The sequence below is a fragment of the Mauremys mutica genome, chromosome 1 (genome assembly GCF_020497125.1).
Source record: "Mauremys mutica isolate MM-2020 ecotype Southern chromosome 1, ASM2049712v1, whole genome shotgun sequence".
NCBI classification, from domain to species: domain Eukaryota; kingdom Metazoa; phylum Chordata; order Testudines; family Geoemydidae; genus Mauremys; species Mauremys mutica.
In genome coordinates, this window is record NC_059072.1 from 253252153 (window position 1) to 253269549 (window position 17397).

Below are 17397 nucleotides of genomic sequence, written 5' to 3' on the forward strand. Positions count from 1 at the left end.
TGGCATAGTACATTGAATTCAGTGGAGAGGCAGCAGTTTACAGCAGCAGACAATCTGTCCCATCGTTTGGCACACTAGGCTGGCTTCACTGGAATTGCTGCTGTCACCCAATAATGTGTTGATCCCCACTAACTCAAGAAGGAGGAAAATATGTAAATGTCAAGGAGTGAATACTTTTCTCCCCAAAATATTTTTTAAGGTATCCATTGCACAGTCCCAGCCTAAGTGGAGTGCAGTCAGTCATCACTGTGAAAAGATTAAATACTCGCGTGTAATTATTTGTATGAGAGGCATTGTAAATATCCCTTTACTTAGTTTGTAGAGGCTAGATGCTGAGTAAAGGGCCCGGAGCAGCATAAAGGGACTCTAAAAGTCCCGGATATGACTAGATGGGAATTCTCCAGTGCAGAAACTGAGGAAGACAACTTCAGGCAGTCTTCTAAGAACCCCTTCGCAAGCCCTGGCATAAGAGGGTGTACCAGAGGCAGGGAGAGTCATATTGGAAACTGGAGAGGGTGGACTATGTGCTGTGGAGATTTCTGGGAAGCTGGTGACTGGCTGCCATTATTTAGGTAGCCTCTGATATCAGAGCATCTGAGAATTAGGAGGGCACAAAGGTAGTTAAAAGCCAGTTTGGCCCCCTCCTCCCTCTGGTCTGAGAATCCCAGACTCCTGATTCCATCCTCTGAATTAATGCATCCCACACAACTGCCCTTTAAGAATACAGCTCTGTGTGTGTTTGAATGAAACTGAACAGTAAGCAGTCATACAGATGAACTTTAGACTTGTTCACACAGCTTCAGCCAATGATTTCAGTAAGTGTGCACTAGCGATGTTGTGCCCTAGGCTTAGAATAGAACTAATGCTATAATTTTTGGTGGAAAAGGTCTCGTGATCAGCCAAGTGTCAGTTATCGAAAACCATTTTAGCTTAGCTGTGCCCTCTTGCCATGCCTGTCACCTCCAGAGCATCTCCCCAGGTCCAGGTGTTGCAGGGCTTTTTCCAGTTTAGCGACCCCTTTAGTCATTCTGGTGCCACGATGGTCTGTCATTTTACTTGGCCTAGCCCTCTGGCCAAGTTCCTGCTCAGTTCATGCCCCTTCTGGGGTTAACAGACATGTCCCTTTTTAGGAAATCCCGAAGTCTAGTGGCTTTTGAGCCTGGTCTTCAACCTCTGTCTCTGCCCATAATGCTTGTACTCTTCTCCTTCTGATGCTGTGCCTGCCCTCTTGGTCTGGGGAGTGGTAGGGAAACCCAGGCTCTCACTCTTCTCTGCATTCGAGCCCAGGAACCCTGTTTAGGAGGCTAAGGTCTGGTTCTTCAGTCTGTCCACCATTTCCCCTGGGCTGCTCCTACCTTTTGCCCAACTTGTCAACATCTTTTCCCTGGTCTCTGGATTCTGCTGTCCCATCTGGAAATCTGTGGTTCCTCATTGCTGCTTCTTTTGCAGCCCGAGCGGTATCCCCTCAGTGCTGCTCCCAGTTACTCACAGTAGCTGGGCCATTATGAGTAACTTCTCTGTTGCCTGGACTAGGCCGTCTTTCCCTCCCTCAGGCAGGAGTTCCTTCCCCATTGCTTTTCCTGGAGCAGGGATTGTGACTTACGTAGGGCCCTACCAAATTCACAGTCCATGTTGGTCAATTTCACAGTCATAGGATTTTAAAAATTGTAAATTTCATGTTTCAGATATTTAAATCTGAAACTTCACACTGTTGTAATTGTGAATTTGGTAGGGCCCTAGACTTAAGTTAGCTGCAAGGCTTTCATTAGTTCCCTTCAGGGGAACTCCCTTCCCAGTTAGCTTTCTCTGCTAAGGGGCTCACCAGGCCAGCCTTCTCCTGCCGGTGTCTGTCTGCTAGGTAGGAGGAGCCAGCCTTTATACTGCTCCCCTTCTCCCAACTCAGTCCCAGGGGGTTGGGTGAGAAGGAAGCCTTGTCCCGCCGCCTTTGCAAAGTTTCAGGCCCTTAAAGATTCCTTCCCCAAGCACCATTCATTCCCAGGACCCTTAGGTCTCTACATCTATCTATGGGACCCTTCCGAAGCCTTAAAAGGCCATACCTGGTGGTGGATTGGGCTGACCACTAGACACTACTGCCCACAATAGCAGACTATCCCACCACATGTGCTACCTATAAACAGTGGTAGCAGAAAACATTTTGTAAAAATGTCGGTTTTGGTCGTGGGCTTGGGGACATGATCACGTCTTAGGGCTGGTCTACATTAGAAAATTGTCAGCTTAACTGCATTGCTGAGGAGGGTGTGAAATATCCACACTCCTGAGCAGCATCGTTAAGATGACCTATACATCCCTGTGTAGACCGCGCTAGGTTGACCTAGCTACCACCTCTCAGGAAGGTGGATTACCTATGTCAATGGGAGAATCCCTCCCATAGGCATAGGTAGTGTCTACACAGAAGTGTTTCAGCAGCACAGCTGTAGCATTTCAATTGTAGACAAGCCCTTAAAGTCACTGTTGAGGAGGTTTGCAGGGTGGGGCATGTGGAGAAATTTGTGCTGAGCTGCTGAAATGATGTGGGGTATTAAATTACAGTGCTCTGTGGCTCCCAGGTGCATTTGAGTCAATTACATGATGAGGGATGTGGTCTCCCTTCCAGTGCTTCTAGTTACATTTAGCTTTCATGAATTACCTTTAAAATGGTAAAAAGAAATACAATTTGTTTGACTTCATGTGCTGAAGAGTATTTTCTGGTTCTCTTTTTGTTCAGTTAAATCTTTACTTACCCTGTATGTACCTACTGACATACAAAAGAAAAATAAGAAGTTAAGCTTATAATAAAAGCTACTTTTTGTGGATGGCAAGTATTACTCGACAGGAACATTTTAAACCTACCATGAAGATGAGTTGCTGAGCCAGCTTCTGGTTGCACATTCAGTATACAGTACTTTCCTTTCCTTTGATCAGTTTGTGCTGTGGTTACTTCTGGGTGGGGTACCTTTTGCTTCTGGGTGGGGTGAGTTTCTGTCCTACATTGGTCAAAAATGTAAACCTCAAAGCCTTGTTTCTTCTGTTGTGTTAACAAAAACAGATTTTTAGATATCCCATTTAAACTTTGTTTCCTCCTGTGCTTTGCAAATTCAGTACCATTTTAGTCTGTTTATTGCCTATGCTTTGCTTTTTGCTTTCTGATGCTGCAAATATGGGTGGAGGGAAGAGAAGCTGCACTGTGGTGCTAAGAAATGTTAGTGCTTATCCCTATATTATGATACATAGGACCCCAGCTCCACATCTCTTGAAAAATTAGCTGTTCTGCATGCTTGAGTGGGCACTAAGGTGGCCGGATGTCCCGATAAAATCAGGACTGTCCTGATATTTAACCCTTTGTCCCGCATCCCGATCGATGTATGATCGGGATCCCATTTGTCCCAATATTCAGGTAAGGAAGCGAGTCGGAGGGAGGCGCTGCACCCACCGGCAGCCAAACTCCCCCTTCCACACCTCCTTCTCTCTCCCCCCAGCGCGCCATGACCCCCCTCCCTCCCAATGCTTCCACCCCCCTGCCGCCTAACAGCTGATGAGGGAGCTTAGGACTTTCCGGGAGGGAGGGGGAAGAATGGGGATGCAGCACGCTCAGGGGAGGAGGCAGAGAAGAGGCAGGGCAGGGGCAGGGACTTGGAGGAAGGGGGTGGAATGGGGGCGGGGTGAGGGCGGCAAGAGGTGGGGAGGTGGTCGAGCACCCCCTGGGCAGAGGGGAAGTCAGCGCTGTAGAGTGGCGGGTGGGGGGGGTGAAGAGGCGAGCAGCGGCAGGCGGCCAAGGGGAGGTGAGGAGGCGAGCGGTGGGTGGGGACTGAGGAGGGATGCAGCAAGCCAGCGGTGGTCCAGGGGATGAGGAAGGGTACAGTGGCGGGGAGGAGGCGGGACCTGGGGCAGAGTTGGGGCGAAGCCTGGAAGAAGCAGGGGTGGACTGTGGGTGGGACTAATGGCACCCCAATGTGTCCCAATATTTTACTGTTTGGTCTGGTCACCTTAGTGGGCACATTTAGCTGACTTTATAGACAGCACTTTCCTTTGCTACTTTTAAGTGCTCCTGTATTAAAGTGGGGTTTTTGTGTGTCAATATTTAAGTGTTGGATTACTTCAATTGTCTTTCTTTTCAAAGTGCAGCAGGAAATCATTGTAAGGAGTCTATATTTAAAACCAGATTGTTTGTTATGTTTCTTCTTTTTTTCAGCTAGACTTTAGATGTTGACAACACCTCTTGCATGATTTTCTACATCTGTTTAACTTTTAAACACTGATGTAAAAAACCCTGATATTCTTATCTACTCTATACTAAGGAGAGTTTGGAGTATGGTGTAATTACTCTTGTTTATCCTGAAAACACTTCTGCCTAATGAATAGTCCCACTGAGGTCAACAGAATTATTCATGTGCATAAACATTGGCAGAATCGAAGCCTAAACTACAACTGATAGTGTCTACAATATGGCTATCAATATATGGTGAAAGCATAGTGAGATCTCCATTTTAACTATTTTTATCTATTTCTTTTTCATACCAGGTAACCAGACCTTGCAGCTACAACAAAAAATCCCATTTTGATATTGAAGATGCCGACGAAGTGGACAAAATGGAGATTAGGTAATATAAAAAATTCCACAGTAACAAAAACATGTTTTTCTTCCATTATACAATTTTGCATTAAATTCAGTTTTGGTCTAGTACCCTTTTCCCCAGTACCCCTCAATTAAGACTCTAAATCAGAGGTGGTCAAAGTGTGGGACGCGCGCCCCTAAGGGGGTGTGGAGGATTGTCTGAAGGGGTGTGGCGGGGTCTGAGCCAGCCCGGATGGGGAGGGAGCGCCATCCAGTCCCTCCCAGCCACCAGCTCTGCTCTGGTCTCACCCCCAGCTGCATCCCTGTCTCCCTGCCCCACACTTGGCCCCATCCCCAGCCTCAACGCAGCTCCACTCCCAGCCCCACAACACCCCTCGGCCCCAGACCAACCCACTTACCCTTGTCTGCATCGACCCCAACCCCTCCCCACTCAAGCCGCAGCCCCACTCCTGACCCTGGCTCATGGGGTGGGGGCAGACAGGAGTAAGGGAGGGTTTGACCCTCAAAAGTTTGAGGACTATGCTCTAGATCTATCAGTGTGCGATTGTAATTAAGTTTAGCCCTTTACTAATGTGTGGCTGCTTTAATAATGTGTATATGGCTGTCTGAAAAGCCTTCGTTGTTCCTAAGACCAACGTAAGACAGTTCTTAAATCCTGGTGAGGAGGAAGAAATACTTTGGTGGCGAAGTTTATGAAACAGTTTGGTTAAGATTAAATACTTTAATAATTAAAAGAGAGCAGATGAAGGGTTAGTTCTGGTTGGGCAAGCTGTTCATTGAGAGCAAGTTCCCCCCTCCCTTATTGGACTGAGGGTATTTATTTCCATCCCCCACACACACACACACACACAATCATGTATCTTACATTAATCTACTGCCATTTCTTCTCTGAACATTTTCCTTCCATGGACTATACATGGGATTAAGCCCCATGTACATTTTTTTTTCTAACAACAAAAGTTCTCATTTTCAGTGGTTGTAGGAAGTGGCAGGCCAGGGTATATCATTGCATTAGTACCAGATGTTCCTTTTACATGCAGTTTTTCTTTTCTTTTTTTCTTCCTGTGAATAGAGGAACATTTTCTTAGCTGTGGGGCCCTCAGATTGATTATTGTAGTCATACTTGATAACAGATTGACCACTTCTAAAAATATGCCTTCCGTATTTTGCTTTTTTAAACAGCAGAACTAGGTTTTGGAAACTGGGGGTGGTGGTGTTTATTTACTAATTCACTGCCTTACATCATCTTTCATACTCTAGCTACACAAATATACAAAATTTAAAAACTTTGAGTGCAATAAACACAAGGCTTTGTCTAGAATGTAGCAAATGGAACCTGAATTGTGCTTTTAGCCACCTCCTCCCTTCCTTTCCCTAAAGTCTGAAGCAAAACTGCACTGAATTATAATCCATAACAAATGTATTTGGTGCCAGTTTTCCTCTCTTGAAAGTTTGTGTTTGTGAATGTGTCATATTAGGAAGTTGCATTTATGGTGGGCATCTTCTCAGAATCCAGTTATACCAGGAACCAGAGGACACGTCATTTCCAATAAATGGTTTGTTAAATCAAGGTTTGGCCATGTGTAAATAGTGATTTGTCCTCCTGAAAATCTGTATTGGTCTATTAGTGTTAGTGCAGCAGCAGTGCTCAGGCTCCTGCCAGAGTTGAAAACTTTTTTCCTCTCTCCCCACCCCCCGCAACCTTTTTCAGAAAATTTCAACTAACTCGGGCCGCCTCTCAGTACAAGCCAGTGCCTGCCCAAAAATTTTGAATCTAAATTGAGATGAGATGGAACAAATTGACACAAATAACCCATGCAACTTAGTGCCACAAGATATTATTAAGGGATAAAATTGAGAGGATTAAAAATGCATTCGAGATTTATGGTATCAACTTCTGTTACACTAGTTACAATAAACTTTTATAAGGAATATCAAACCCCAGGCTTCAAGGCATGCCAACCACCTACTTGGAACTAGGAAGAAACCTTCCACAAGGGCATGTCATTGCAAAATTGTTCATAATGGGTAACTTTACACCACCTGCTTTATCATGTGGTAGTGGTTCCTGTGGAAGATAGAATGCCAGGCTAGATGTTGTGTTGTATATCCAGTATGATAATTTCTATGTCTATAGAACATGCAATGGACATTTAAAACTCCTGATTCCTTATTTATTTTAAAACCTGTTTTTTCCATATATTTATATGACAAGTCTTACTGTTCTTCCCTTATAGCTCTGCGTGGGACTATTTTTAATCCCGCTCCCACTATTATGTCAGTGGGGCCTGTGGGATTCCAGTCCCATGCAAGGCTCTACCTTATACCAGTGTTTCCCAAAGCAAGAGGCACTCTCTCTCTCTCCGCTTCCACACCCCTAGAAAAACTCTGTTTTTCTTCAGCATATCAGCTTCCATTTTTAAAAATAAAAAGTAAGTCTCTGTTGCAAAGGAAACCTTCAAAGTGTGAAGTAACTTGTGCAGAGACAGCTGGCTAAGTTTGTAGAGAACCTGGAGCAATACTGTCTCATTCATCTCACTTGCTGCTGCTAGCTGAAATGCCAGTAGTTATACTCTAAATTTCAATATCGTTAACCCTTTCACAGCATATAATAAGAGATTTTTACTAGGATTTCCCAAAGATGAGGAAGTGGGCGTGGAAGCCTTTGACTATGCATAGTGGGACAGCAGGAAGTATGATAGGTTTCATTTTCCTGAAGGAAGGCTTGGCTTCAAGTTTGGGAATCACTGCAATATACAGTCTCTCCCTCTTGACTAGAATATCACCCCCACAGGCCAATGGTTGATTACTGCTAGTAAACACTCATATCAATGACTGGGATGCTTTCCAACAGCACCAAGATTACTGTATGCACACATATATAGGATGATCATCTTCTCATTTTGTTGAAATAGCAGTGTATTGTCACTGAAGTGGTAAATATAGAGCAGTCATTCTCAACCAGGGGTACGTGTACCCGTGGGGGTACTCAGAGATCTTCCCAGGGATATATCAACTCATCTGGATATTTGCCTAGTTTTACAACAGGCTATGTAAAAAGCACTAGCAAAGTCTGTACAAACTAAAATTTCATAGGCAATGATTTGTTTACACTGCTCTGTATACTATACACTGAAATTTAAGTACAATATTTATATTCCAATTGATTTATTTTATAATTATATGGTAAAAATGAGAAAGTACGCAATTTGTCAGTAATAATGTGCTGAGACACTTGTATTATTATGGCTAATTTTATAAGTTTTTAAGTGAGTGAAACTTGCGGGTAAACAAGACAAATCAGTCTCTTGAAAGGGATACAGTAGTCAGGAAAGGTTGAGAGCCAATGTCAGAGAGACTAAATATCTGTCTTGAAACTACCAGCAGAAGGGCTAAATTTGAAAACCATGACAGGGAACCAATACATTAAACCCTAAAACAACAAATGCATGGTAACTACTGACAGATAGTTAGCTAGTGATTTATAGTGAGGTGTTTGGGTATCTGGGATGAACACTGTGTAATGCTGAGCCCCTGTGTTTAACAGGAGAATTACCGTTTCCAAATGGGGGGTATCATTGGTGTTTTGAATTGATCCTTTTTTGTTTAGGCCCAGACTCCTTGACAGGTCCCGTGTCAGTAACAGGCCAAAAATAAAGGGGTTACAATATCTGAGTTAGAAAAACCAAAATTGGAAATAGTGTGGCTTCAGAACAGAAAAGTAAGCAGTTTTAATTATAGTGCTTTATCCCAGAACTGTGTGTTTTGACATCCCAGCAGTGGATCTGTACCTGTGAATTGGAAACATTTCTGCTGCTTTTAAAAGTGTAAATTCTGGTGAGCAAAACAGATGAGGAAAGGGTATCCTATGTTTCTGTCCACTGACTTGTGCAGTTATGAATTAGCAGATTCCAACAGTGTAAGCTCCTCTTTGACTCCTTGGAAACCAATACAGTATGTTTTGGAACATACTTTTCTGACTCATACATAATGGATGAAAAAGAAATTAAAAAAGAGAAAAATGACACTTGGTTTTTTTCCTATATTTTCAATATTAGTTTCTTTTGATTTTTGGTTTTGTTGTATTACAGAGTAGACCTTTGGAATGCCAGCAACTTGAAGTTTGGAGATGAGTTTCTAGGAGAGCTAAGACTTCCTTTAAAATGTCTCCGACAATCCAGCTCTTATGAAGCATGGTACTCACTATTTATTTTTCTTTGTCATAAAAGAAAAGGTACTGTTTTTAGTACTGCACATATTATATTTTTACTACAAAACCATAACAGTAACTATGTTGTGTAACAAAGTTTAAATGCATTTAACTTCCAGCTAGTTTCCTACACAAAAATCCTAAACCAAAATCTTCAATTACCAAACTATCAAAACAAAGATATTGAAATATGTGAAGCATTGTTTTGATGGCATAGTTGTTGAAAAATGAGTTTTGAGGTTTTTTTATGTGCGTGCAAATTAGGTGGGAGTTCTAATGCATTTAACTTTGCACTGCAATTCTGCAGGAATGCCATACTTTTATTACTGTATAGGATTTTATATTATCTTAAGTACACAACACTTTATGATCAGAACTTTCCCTAGTAAAGTTGATGCAAAAGGAACTGGTGCACATCTTTGGAAACTAATTCAGAACATCAAAGAGTCAATAGGTTTACGAGTGTTGTGCATGTACCTACGTATTATATATGTTCATGTATAGCTTAAGATCTTTTTTTCTGTTTCAAGACCAACTATTTTTTTGCCTGCCAGGTATTTCCTGCAGCCCAGAGATAATGGCAACAAGTCATTGAAGCCTGATGACCTTGGTTCCTTAAGGTTAAATGTGGTTTACACTGAGGACCATGTTTTTTCCTCAGACTATTACAGCCCACTTAGAGACCTCCTGTTAAAATCTGCAGATGTTGAGGTAATTTATTTTCTGCTGCTTTTTGTTTACCTGCTGATTATCCTCAAAGCCCCCATAAATATTTGTCATTTTACAAGTGAGGTTCTAGAACTGAAGTTGCCAGAGATCTCAGCTGATCCTTTTTTTTTGTACTTGAGACTTTTATGAAGCTGTATATCCCTTGTGCTTGTTTTCATCCGTGCAGAAAAGATCTGTATCTGCACGCACTGATGGTAAGTACAGACACACCCAGCTACAACAGTGGTTATGAGAACCCACATGTACTCCTCAACTGTTTAATCCTACATTTGTATGCAAAATAAACTTGGTGGGTTTGATCAGTTGGCTTTCTTTTACTGGAAAATAAATGATTTACCTGCATTTATGCACAAAAAAGATTTTTGGTTTTTTATGCATACTAATCCTAAAATGTGAAATGGGATGGGCTATGTTTGAGATCAAATCATCCAAAACGCTTTTAGCTGTTGTATTAGACCATTTGTTTCCATAAAGAGAACTGTATTTAACTTCTTTGATTGTGGTTTAAAAAAATACAGCAAAATGTTCAGGTTTTTATGTCCAGTATTTCGCAAGCAGCTGCGATATTCATTGAAGCCAGATATTAACAATGGGAAAACAGACACTGCATTGTCATTGTTTTTAAATTGCTGCCCTCTTGTGATCAAAACTTACAACCGGCAGACAAAGTGGAAATTGAGACCCAGTCATCTCACAGGTGACAGGGCACAGCAAGATAGTATGTGTGGTACTGTGTGAGGAGTCTATGTGAAGAAAAAGAAACTAGTGTTAATAAGTGGTGATTACTATAGATACACGTCTCAAAGTTTTTGCTTCTCTCTATTGTTCAGCCTGTTTCAGCATCTGCTGCACATGTGTTGGGTGAAGTTTGCAGAGAAAAACAGGAAGCAGCCATACCTCTGGTTAGACTTTTTTTACACTATGGCAAAATTGTGCCTTTCATCAGTGCAATTGCAAATGCTGAAGTGAAGAGAACTCAGTAAGTACCAAGGAACCACTAATTTTTAAATACAATTTCAGATGTTGGTATAACGTCATGCTCAATTTATGGAATTGCAATGGCGTTTTTAAAAAGTAATCATTATGATTATTTAGTTCCTCTACTGTGATACCTGAAATTATGTGTATACTTTAACTTGTGGGTGCAAAAAACCCAGTGAACAAGAGATGGCAAATCTGATTTAGACACTAATGGCTGTTTGCAAAATTAAGAACCAGTATATGTGCATACACTTGTTACCTGGTCTATTTATATTTTAAAAAAAAAGACTCTTTCGGTTTCTGTGTGCATGCTTCCTTTTAGAGGGTCAGTATACCAATATTGAAAAAAGGGCTCTGCAAGTTGTACTCGGGTTTGGGAAGATATGATTTAACTCTTGCTGGCCAAGCTGTATATCATCATTAAAAACAGCATATCCGTGGGTGATGCAAAAGCAGGAGAGACGTGAGAAAGCCACATAAGGAGAGTGTGAGTGAGAATGTCATTCCAATAGATAAAAATAACTCTATCTAGATGAATATCGACTTAAGAGAGCAATACTATGCCATGCCTAGGAAGTCCGACATAATAATGTGGCACGTTTCTCAGTAAGATTGATTTGAAAATATGTAAAAATGCACATTTCTGGAGGTTATTCACAAACCTACAGGCTGTAATCATGCAAATATAAGGTTAACAAATGCTACGGTCACTCATCTGCTGCTTTTTATGTCCCCAGTCCTGCAAAGAGAATTGTGCCGGTGGCTCCCCACTGAAGCAAATGTGGGGCTGTGTAGGCTCAATGGTCCACTCGCACGGTTCTGTTTGCAGGATTGGGGCCTACGTAGTGCATAACATACAGTATTCCATCAAGCATGGTACGGTAGTTCAGCCACAAAAGGTCACTTAGGTCATACAATCTTATTAATCACCCCAAATATGCCTTTTGTAAGAGTAGTTAGCAGATGGAATCCAGTGCCCAATATAGTCATGAGACTGAAATGGCTGCCTCCCAAGTTCATGCTGGGCAGTAGTGCATGAAAGCACAGACATTTTTCACGGTTTTTCCATTAGGTTGTAAGCTCCTTGCGGCAGGGTCTATGTCTCAGCATGTGTTTGTTTAGTGCTCAGTGTAATGGAACTCCTGTGCACTACTGTAATAAAAATTATGAATAACACCCGCAAATTCTCAGACCCTCTAACAACCTTATGTTGATAACTGTTGTTTTTCTGTGATAAGCTAGAAATGCACTAAACATTATACAATGCGTTCCATGGCAGCCCTTAGGCAAGGATCAAGGGGAATATTCGTGTGTACATTCAAAAACAGCTTTTCATTGCTTTCAGTTGCTGCTTTTATTTCCACATGTTAGTGATTTATTACAAAAGACTAAATTATAGAAAATTGTTCCCTTCCAGAGACCCTAACACCATTTTCAGAGGAAATTCATTAACTTCCAAGTGCATTGATGAGACCATGAAACTGGCAGGGATGCATTATCTTCAGGTTACACTAAAGCCAATTATAGATGAGGTAAGAGCAGATTCAGAACACTTCTTTTTGGTAAAAGTTCAACCTAACAGGCCTTCTAGGATGAGATATTGTTGGTGTCTTGCCCCTTAAGATTGCTTTGCAGGACTAATGTCAAGAGCTTGTATTTAAATGAAAACCCGCGTGGGTCTCATTACCCATTGAGTCACCAGTTCATGAACAGTGGACTTTCATTAAAGAAAAATAAAAAATTTCCATGTGAACTGTGTCTAAAATAAGCATCTTGTCTTTTAAAATATGTCATTTAGCATCTGGAAAATGGTTTAAAAAAAACAAAATAAAAGCCTAAGAAAATAAAAACTGCACAGCAGAAAACATTGGTCATAAATAACACATTTCATCCTGTCGCTTTAAATGGATATGATTATTCCTAGATAACTGCATATGTGACAGCTGGCAATGTGGTGATGCTTTATTATCTCTCCAGTCCAGGGTGGCTCTTTCCCCCTCCCCCTCCTCCCCCGAACCATAATTGAGCAACAATTTCAGACCACAGATTTCCTTTAAGTGATTCAGCACTATTGTACCTAAACACTTACTATGTCACCTCATCAGGAAATACTATTTTCCCTAAGAATACTATCTCTTTGGAACAAGAAATATTTTCTTAAATGATTGTCTTGTTTGGGAGGGCCTGGTGACAACTTCATCCTTTTAGGTGCAGGATATTGCTGAAAAATAGAATGTAACATTTTGGAAAAATTCAAAATCTTGACTAGCTGACGCATGATGTCTTGCCAGAAGACAAAATACTTTAGCCAAGAAAGCTAGCAGCCTAAATCCTTTATTTTAAGACTTCTTCCACCTGAAGATATGCCAGTGTACTAATTCTTCATCATGTTCTTTCTAGATCTGCCAGCTCCATAAACCTTGTGAAATTGATCCTGTGAAGTTAAAAGATGGTGAAAACCTGGAAAATAACAGGGTAGGCAATCAGATTTGCAATTGAAAACAAAATCTCTAATTATATTGAGTATTTTGTCTCCCTTACTGAGGTCCCTGAACTTCATTTGGTGTTGTAAATTAAGCTTTCATATGTTAGTAGCCACTGGAAGCCTTCTTAACCTTGTAGAAATGTGTGTGATTTTTTTTTTGTTACATCAGCTTCATATTTAGATGTATAGCATAGTACTGAAATGTGAAGTTGTCTATTAAATGTAAAATAGACAAGGAAGAATAGGATTTGTTTCCAATCGACTACGTAAATATCCAGTATAGTGGAAATGAGGACTCCTTAGCCAATTGTTTTGTAGAAGAAATAATGTTCTTTTCGGAATGAGGTCCAATTTTTGGGGAGAGGGGTAGAAAAAGACACTGTGCTTTCAGCTTTGTGCTTAGAAATACACCTTGCCAAAGAGTAGGGTACCCATTGAATCTGGAACTGTGGTTTTTTTTATATGTTATAATTGATTGCAAATATAATCTACTGTAGATGCCATTAGAGAAAGTGTAGTAGCCTTGTTCTCCATTGAAGAGAAATGGTGCATTTAAAACAAAACAAAACTAAAGTAAATTTAACACATTGCTAATGTTTCAGGAAAATCTGAGGCAGTATGTTGACCGCATTTTTACTGTCATTACGAAATCTGGGGTGAGCTGTCCTACAGTGATGTGTGATATTTTCTTTTCACTGAGAGAGTCAGCTGCCAAACGTTTTCAAGGTGAGTTGCTGTATGTCTTTTTAACTTCTTGTATGTTAAATCATTTTGAAGTATATAATTTTTATTATCTACCAGTTTACATTATCAGAGTTACAGGTGTAGAGGTTAAAAGTATATTTCAGATTAGAAGCTATTTATGAAGTGTATATCTATACTGTGTTTACCTCAGCTCTTCCTTAAAATCTGTTCTACTCTACTCTGAAACTGACATGATAGAAATGGCATTGAGGGGATTCAAATTTATGTATCAGTGATTTCAGATCAAATATGCTCAGATTACAAGTATAGGGTTTTTTTAACACAGCTAGTCTTTAAACTCATTATCAAATCTCAGTTTTTTTCGACCCATGCATTAGCCTGTAATAAAAGCCAAATTATAAATTATTGACACCTATGCAAGGCCATTGCCTTGAGTGGGTTTGCATAGCTATAACTGAGTAGAACTTAGTAAAATTTGTTGCAGATACACTTCTCCGTAGCTACGTTGGCTCTGCCAGAGTAAAAAGCAATTTTAAAAAGCCCCAATCAACCAACAAAAATCAATTTTTTGTCACTAAAGTAAACAGCTCTAACTCTTCATACACACAAGGAGCAGATCAGTTGAGTAAGATGATGCTCTTTTATAGTCACTTTGAGAATAGAAAATCTCAGAACGAAATTCCATTGATCTCCATATTGTGTTCCTTATCCATTCCATTTATAATAATTATTGTAATAATTACTATTTGTTACTTCTTTTACAATAGTGCACGGGGGCCCTAACAAATCAGGGCCCCTTTGTGCTAGGTACTATAGATAAATGTTGAGAATCAGTGTCCTTTATAATCGGTGTAAATGAGTCGTATGTTCCAGTTGAGTACCAAAATCTGATATACAAACTAAGCATTTCCTGCACAATGAGACTTTGTGGAGCTCCCTACACAGTTTTGTTCTGTTTTAATGGGGCTAGCTCCCACCTGGATATTTTCATTACTTTATCAATAGCTAATTGGCTCCAAATGACCTCCATTATCTCATTCACCCATAACTCGTGAATATGCAAACCTCCAGCACAGGGCTGAATTAACTATCAGAACGTATTTTGACAGTTTTACCAGTACTGAAGATGCTCTTTAAAGTAGTGTTTGTTGGGATAATGAGTGGAATGGTTTCTCTTGTTACAGGTGACCCAGATGTACGGTATACAGCTGTAAGCAGTTTCATTTTCCTGAGATTCTTTGCTCCTGCTATTCTTTCTCCAAATCTCTTTCAGCTTACACCACACCACCCAGTAAGTACTGTATCGATCTGTCTAGGTTCATATGTGGCCCATCACCATAGTATGAGTGCCTACCAAGCGTTGTTGTTTTTTTAAATCTATCTTCTCAACACATAGGAGAAATAGCTTGATGGTTCTTGTCTTTTTTTTTTGTGTTAGCAGATGTGTTCGGTGACTGTGTTTGTGAAGAACTTAGACTCCCCCCCCCTTGATAAGCTGAAGTGAATTTTACATTTAGTTTTGAAATTGAGCCTTGTGGTAATTCTCATCCCTCTCTCTCAGGGAGGGAGTTCTGTAGTCTAGGTCCAGCTCCTATGAAAGTTCTGTCTCAAACACTCATGAGCCTCCCCCTACTGGTCAACAGTTTCATTGTCCAGCTGGGTAATCATACAAGCTTGTGTCCTTTGCTAGTGCTCAGCGCTATCAAAGAGAAGATTTGTGTGTGGAATTACCTATTGTAAGAACTCTGCATATGGGGCCCAGCATGCTGTGAAGTGTTACATAAACTGGAATTGTATCGCCTCATTCTTTTCTTGTACAAAGTTATATGCAGTAGTAGGGGTTTCAGCTGCAATAACTTTGTTAAAAACGGGTTAATTGCCTTAAAAATTAAACAGATTTTGTTTACACGTTAAAATGTTCTCTCATTCCTAAATAAGTGAATTTTTTAAAAATGGTCATATCAGATACTCCTCCCTGGGATAAAAAGTGCCTTCTGGTGGTCAGAGGTGACTTTGAGGAATAAGTTGTTAAAGATTCCACTAAAAAGGGTACAGCATAATTTTTAAATAGGTTGAATATTACTGTAGCCTCTTGGCCAAATTCCCTTAAGTAAACAGGTTCTACAGTAGGTCAAAGGCACTGCAAGCTATTCTAGAGACTGTAGTAGCTGCTCCATTTTAATTGGATTCATTACTTCAAAACCCTTTGAATAGTAAATATGTTGCCCAAATCCTAAACTGTTAAATTTCAGTATAGAAAATAGTCTTCAAGCATTCACTTACAAAATGAAGCAAGGATTCTTTCTCACTTGCTCTCCAGAAACAAGGGCAAGAAGGTAGTCATAACAAAGTCTGTCATGCTTCTTAAGGCAGCAGCTTTCTTTCTATAAAGTTTGTGAGTTTTTTTAAATTTTACACTGATTGTTGGTATGAGTGAAATAGAGAACAGCAAATGTGTGTAGTGCTCTGTCCCGTGTTTTAAACATCAGGAATATGTAACACCACTGTTCTCCCCCTTCATAGGATCCTCAGACCTCTAGAACATTGACACTTATCTCTAAGACCATACAAACATTGGGCAGCTTATCAAAATCTAAATCTGTAAGTGTTTTGTTTTATTCTTACTTTGTGGGTTATGTTGGCAAAACGTTGCTCTTATTTCCTTTTTAAAAGCAGTTTGTCTCTTTATTATTGTAATTAAATGTTTGGAATGGCTAGATAGTACCATATACAAACGAGTCAGTGGTAAGCAATGCTAGAGTAACTGAATTTATAACCTACATGCTAATTGATGGCAAATGTTTTCTTCATTTGAATTATATTTTTAGTAAAGTGTGACGTGGTCTCAGGGCTCTGGGGCTTTTTGTGAAGTCTTTTTGAAAAAATGCAGCATTGAAAGTACCTGGAGAATGAAGTTCTGAGCTTATATACATGGCAGCAGCCCTGCTGTCTTTTCTGTGCTGCCTCAACAAAGTATTTAAAGCCTGATCTAGATCTAGAGGAACCACCTCTAATGGTGAGGGATAGGGCACTTCTCATGCCATTTCAGCTCTCAGCCAATTAATGATGATAGCTGATAGTGGCTTTTTGATGTCCACTAGAAATTTGAAATGAGAATAATTTGAGCCAGTGGGCCACCAAACAGTTATCAGATGATAACATGATGCCACTGCTGCCCTGGTCTGGATTCACACCAGCAACCTGCGAGTGAGCCTGTATCCCATTTACAAATCTCTGGAGTCCATTCAGTTCCTTGTCTCTTACTGTTTTTGTCAGATTGTTTTGGGAGCATGACTTTTAAAAAATAACTTGAAACTTTTACAGAATGTTATAGTAAATATACTGAATTGAAGATTTGGAATGCATTCTGCTAAACCACATTTTTGTAATAGAAATTATTTTAGTCGGAGAGCTTTCTTGATAGGACTTCTTAGTACAACCAAACAACTTGAAAGTAGCTTTGGTTTCTTTCTCTTTTTTGCAGATAGGGAAATTGGTGGTGGTTTGAGTAGGGAAACGCTTATTTTCTGAGTCTGTTGATGTTAAGGTTTTAGGTATAAGTTGTACTAGAAGACACACAAATATTGGTTCGTTGTTTGCATTTCAGGCCAGCTTCAAGGAATCTTACATGGCAACTTTTTATGACTATTTTAATGAGCAGAAATATGCAGATGCAGTAAAAAATGTAAGTAACTAGCCAATGCATCGAATACA

The 17397-nt window shown here is 40.3% G+C and overlaps 1 protein-coding gene across 1 annotated transcript in view; it reads left to right on the forward strand.

The window, feature by feature from the left end:
* RASA3 (RAS p21 protein activator 3) overlaps positions 1-17397 on the forward strand; it is a 198257-nt gene that overhangs the window by 164461 nt on the left and 16399 nt on the right. The window contains exons 8-17 of the mRNA XM_045007204.1: positions 4519-4598; positions 8665-8769; positions 9338-9494; positions 10343-10491; positions 11911-12025; positions 12894-12968; positions 13581-13704; positions 14868-14974; positions 16207-16284; positions 17291-17368. Coding sequence (XP_044863139.1) covers positions 4519-4598; positions 8665-8769; positions 9338-9494; positions 10343-10491; positions 11911-12025; positions 12894-12968; positions 13581-13704; positions 14868-14974; positions 16207-16284; positions 17291-17368 — 1068 coding nt within the window. The remainder of the gene's footprint in view (positions 1-4518; positions 4599-8664; positions 8770-9337; positions 9495-10342; positions 10492-11910; positions 12026-12893; positions 12969-13580; positions 13705-14867; positions 14975-16206; positions 16285-17290; positions 17369-17397) is intronic.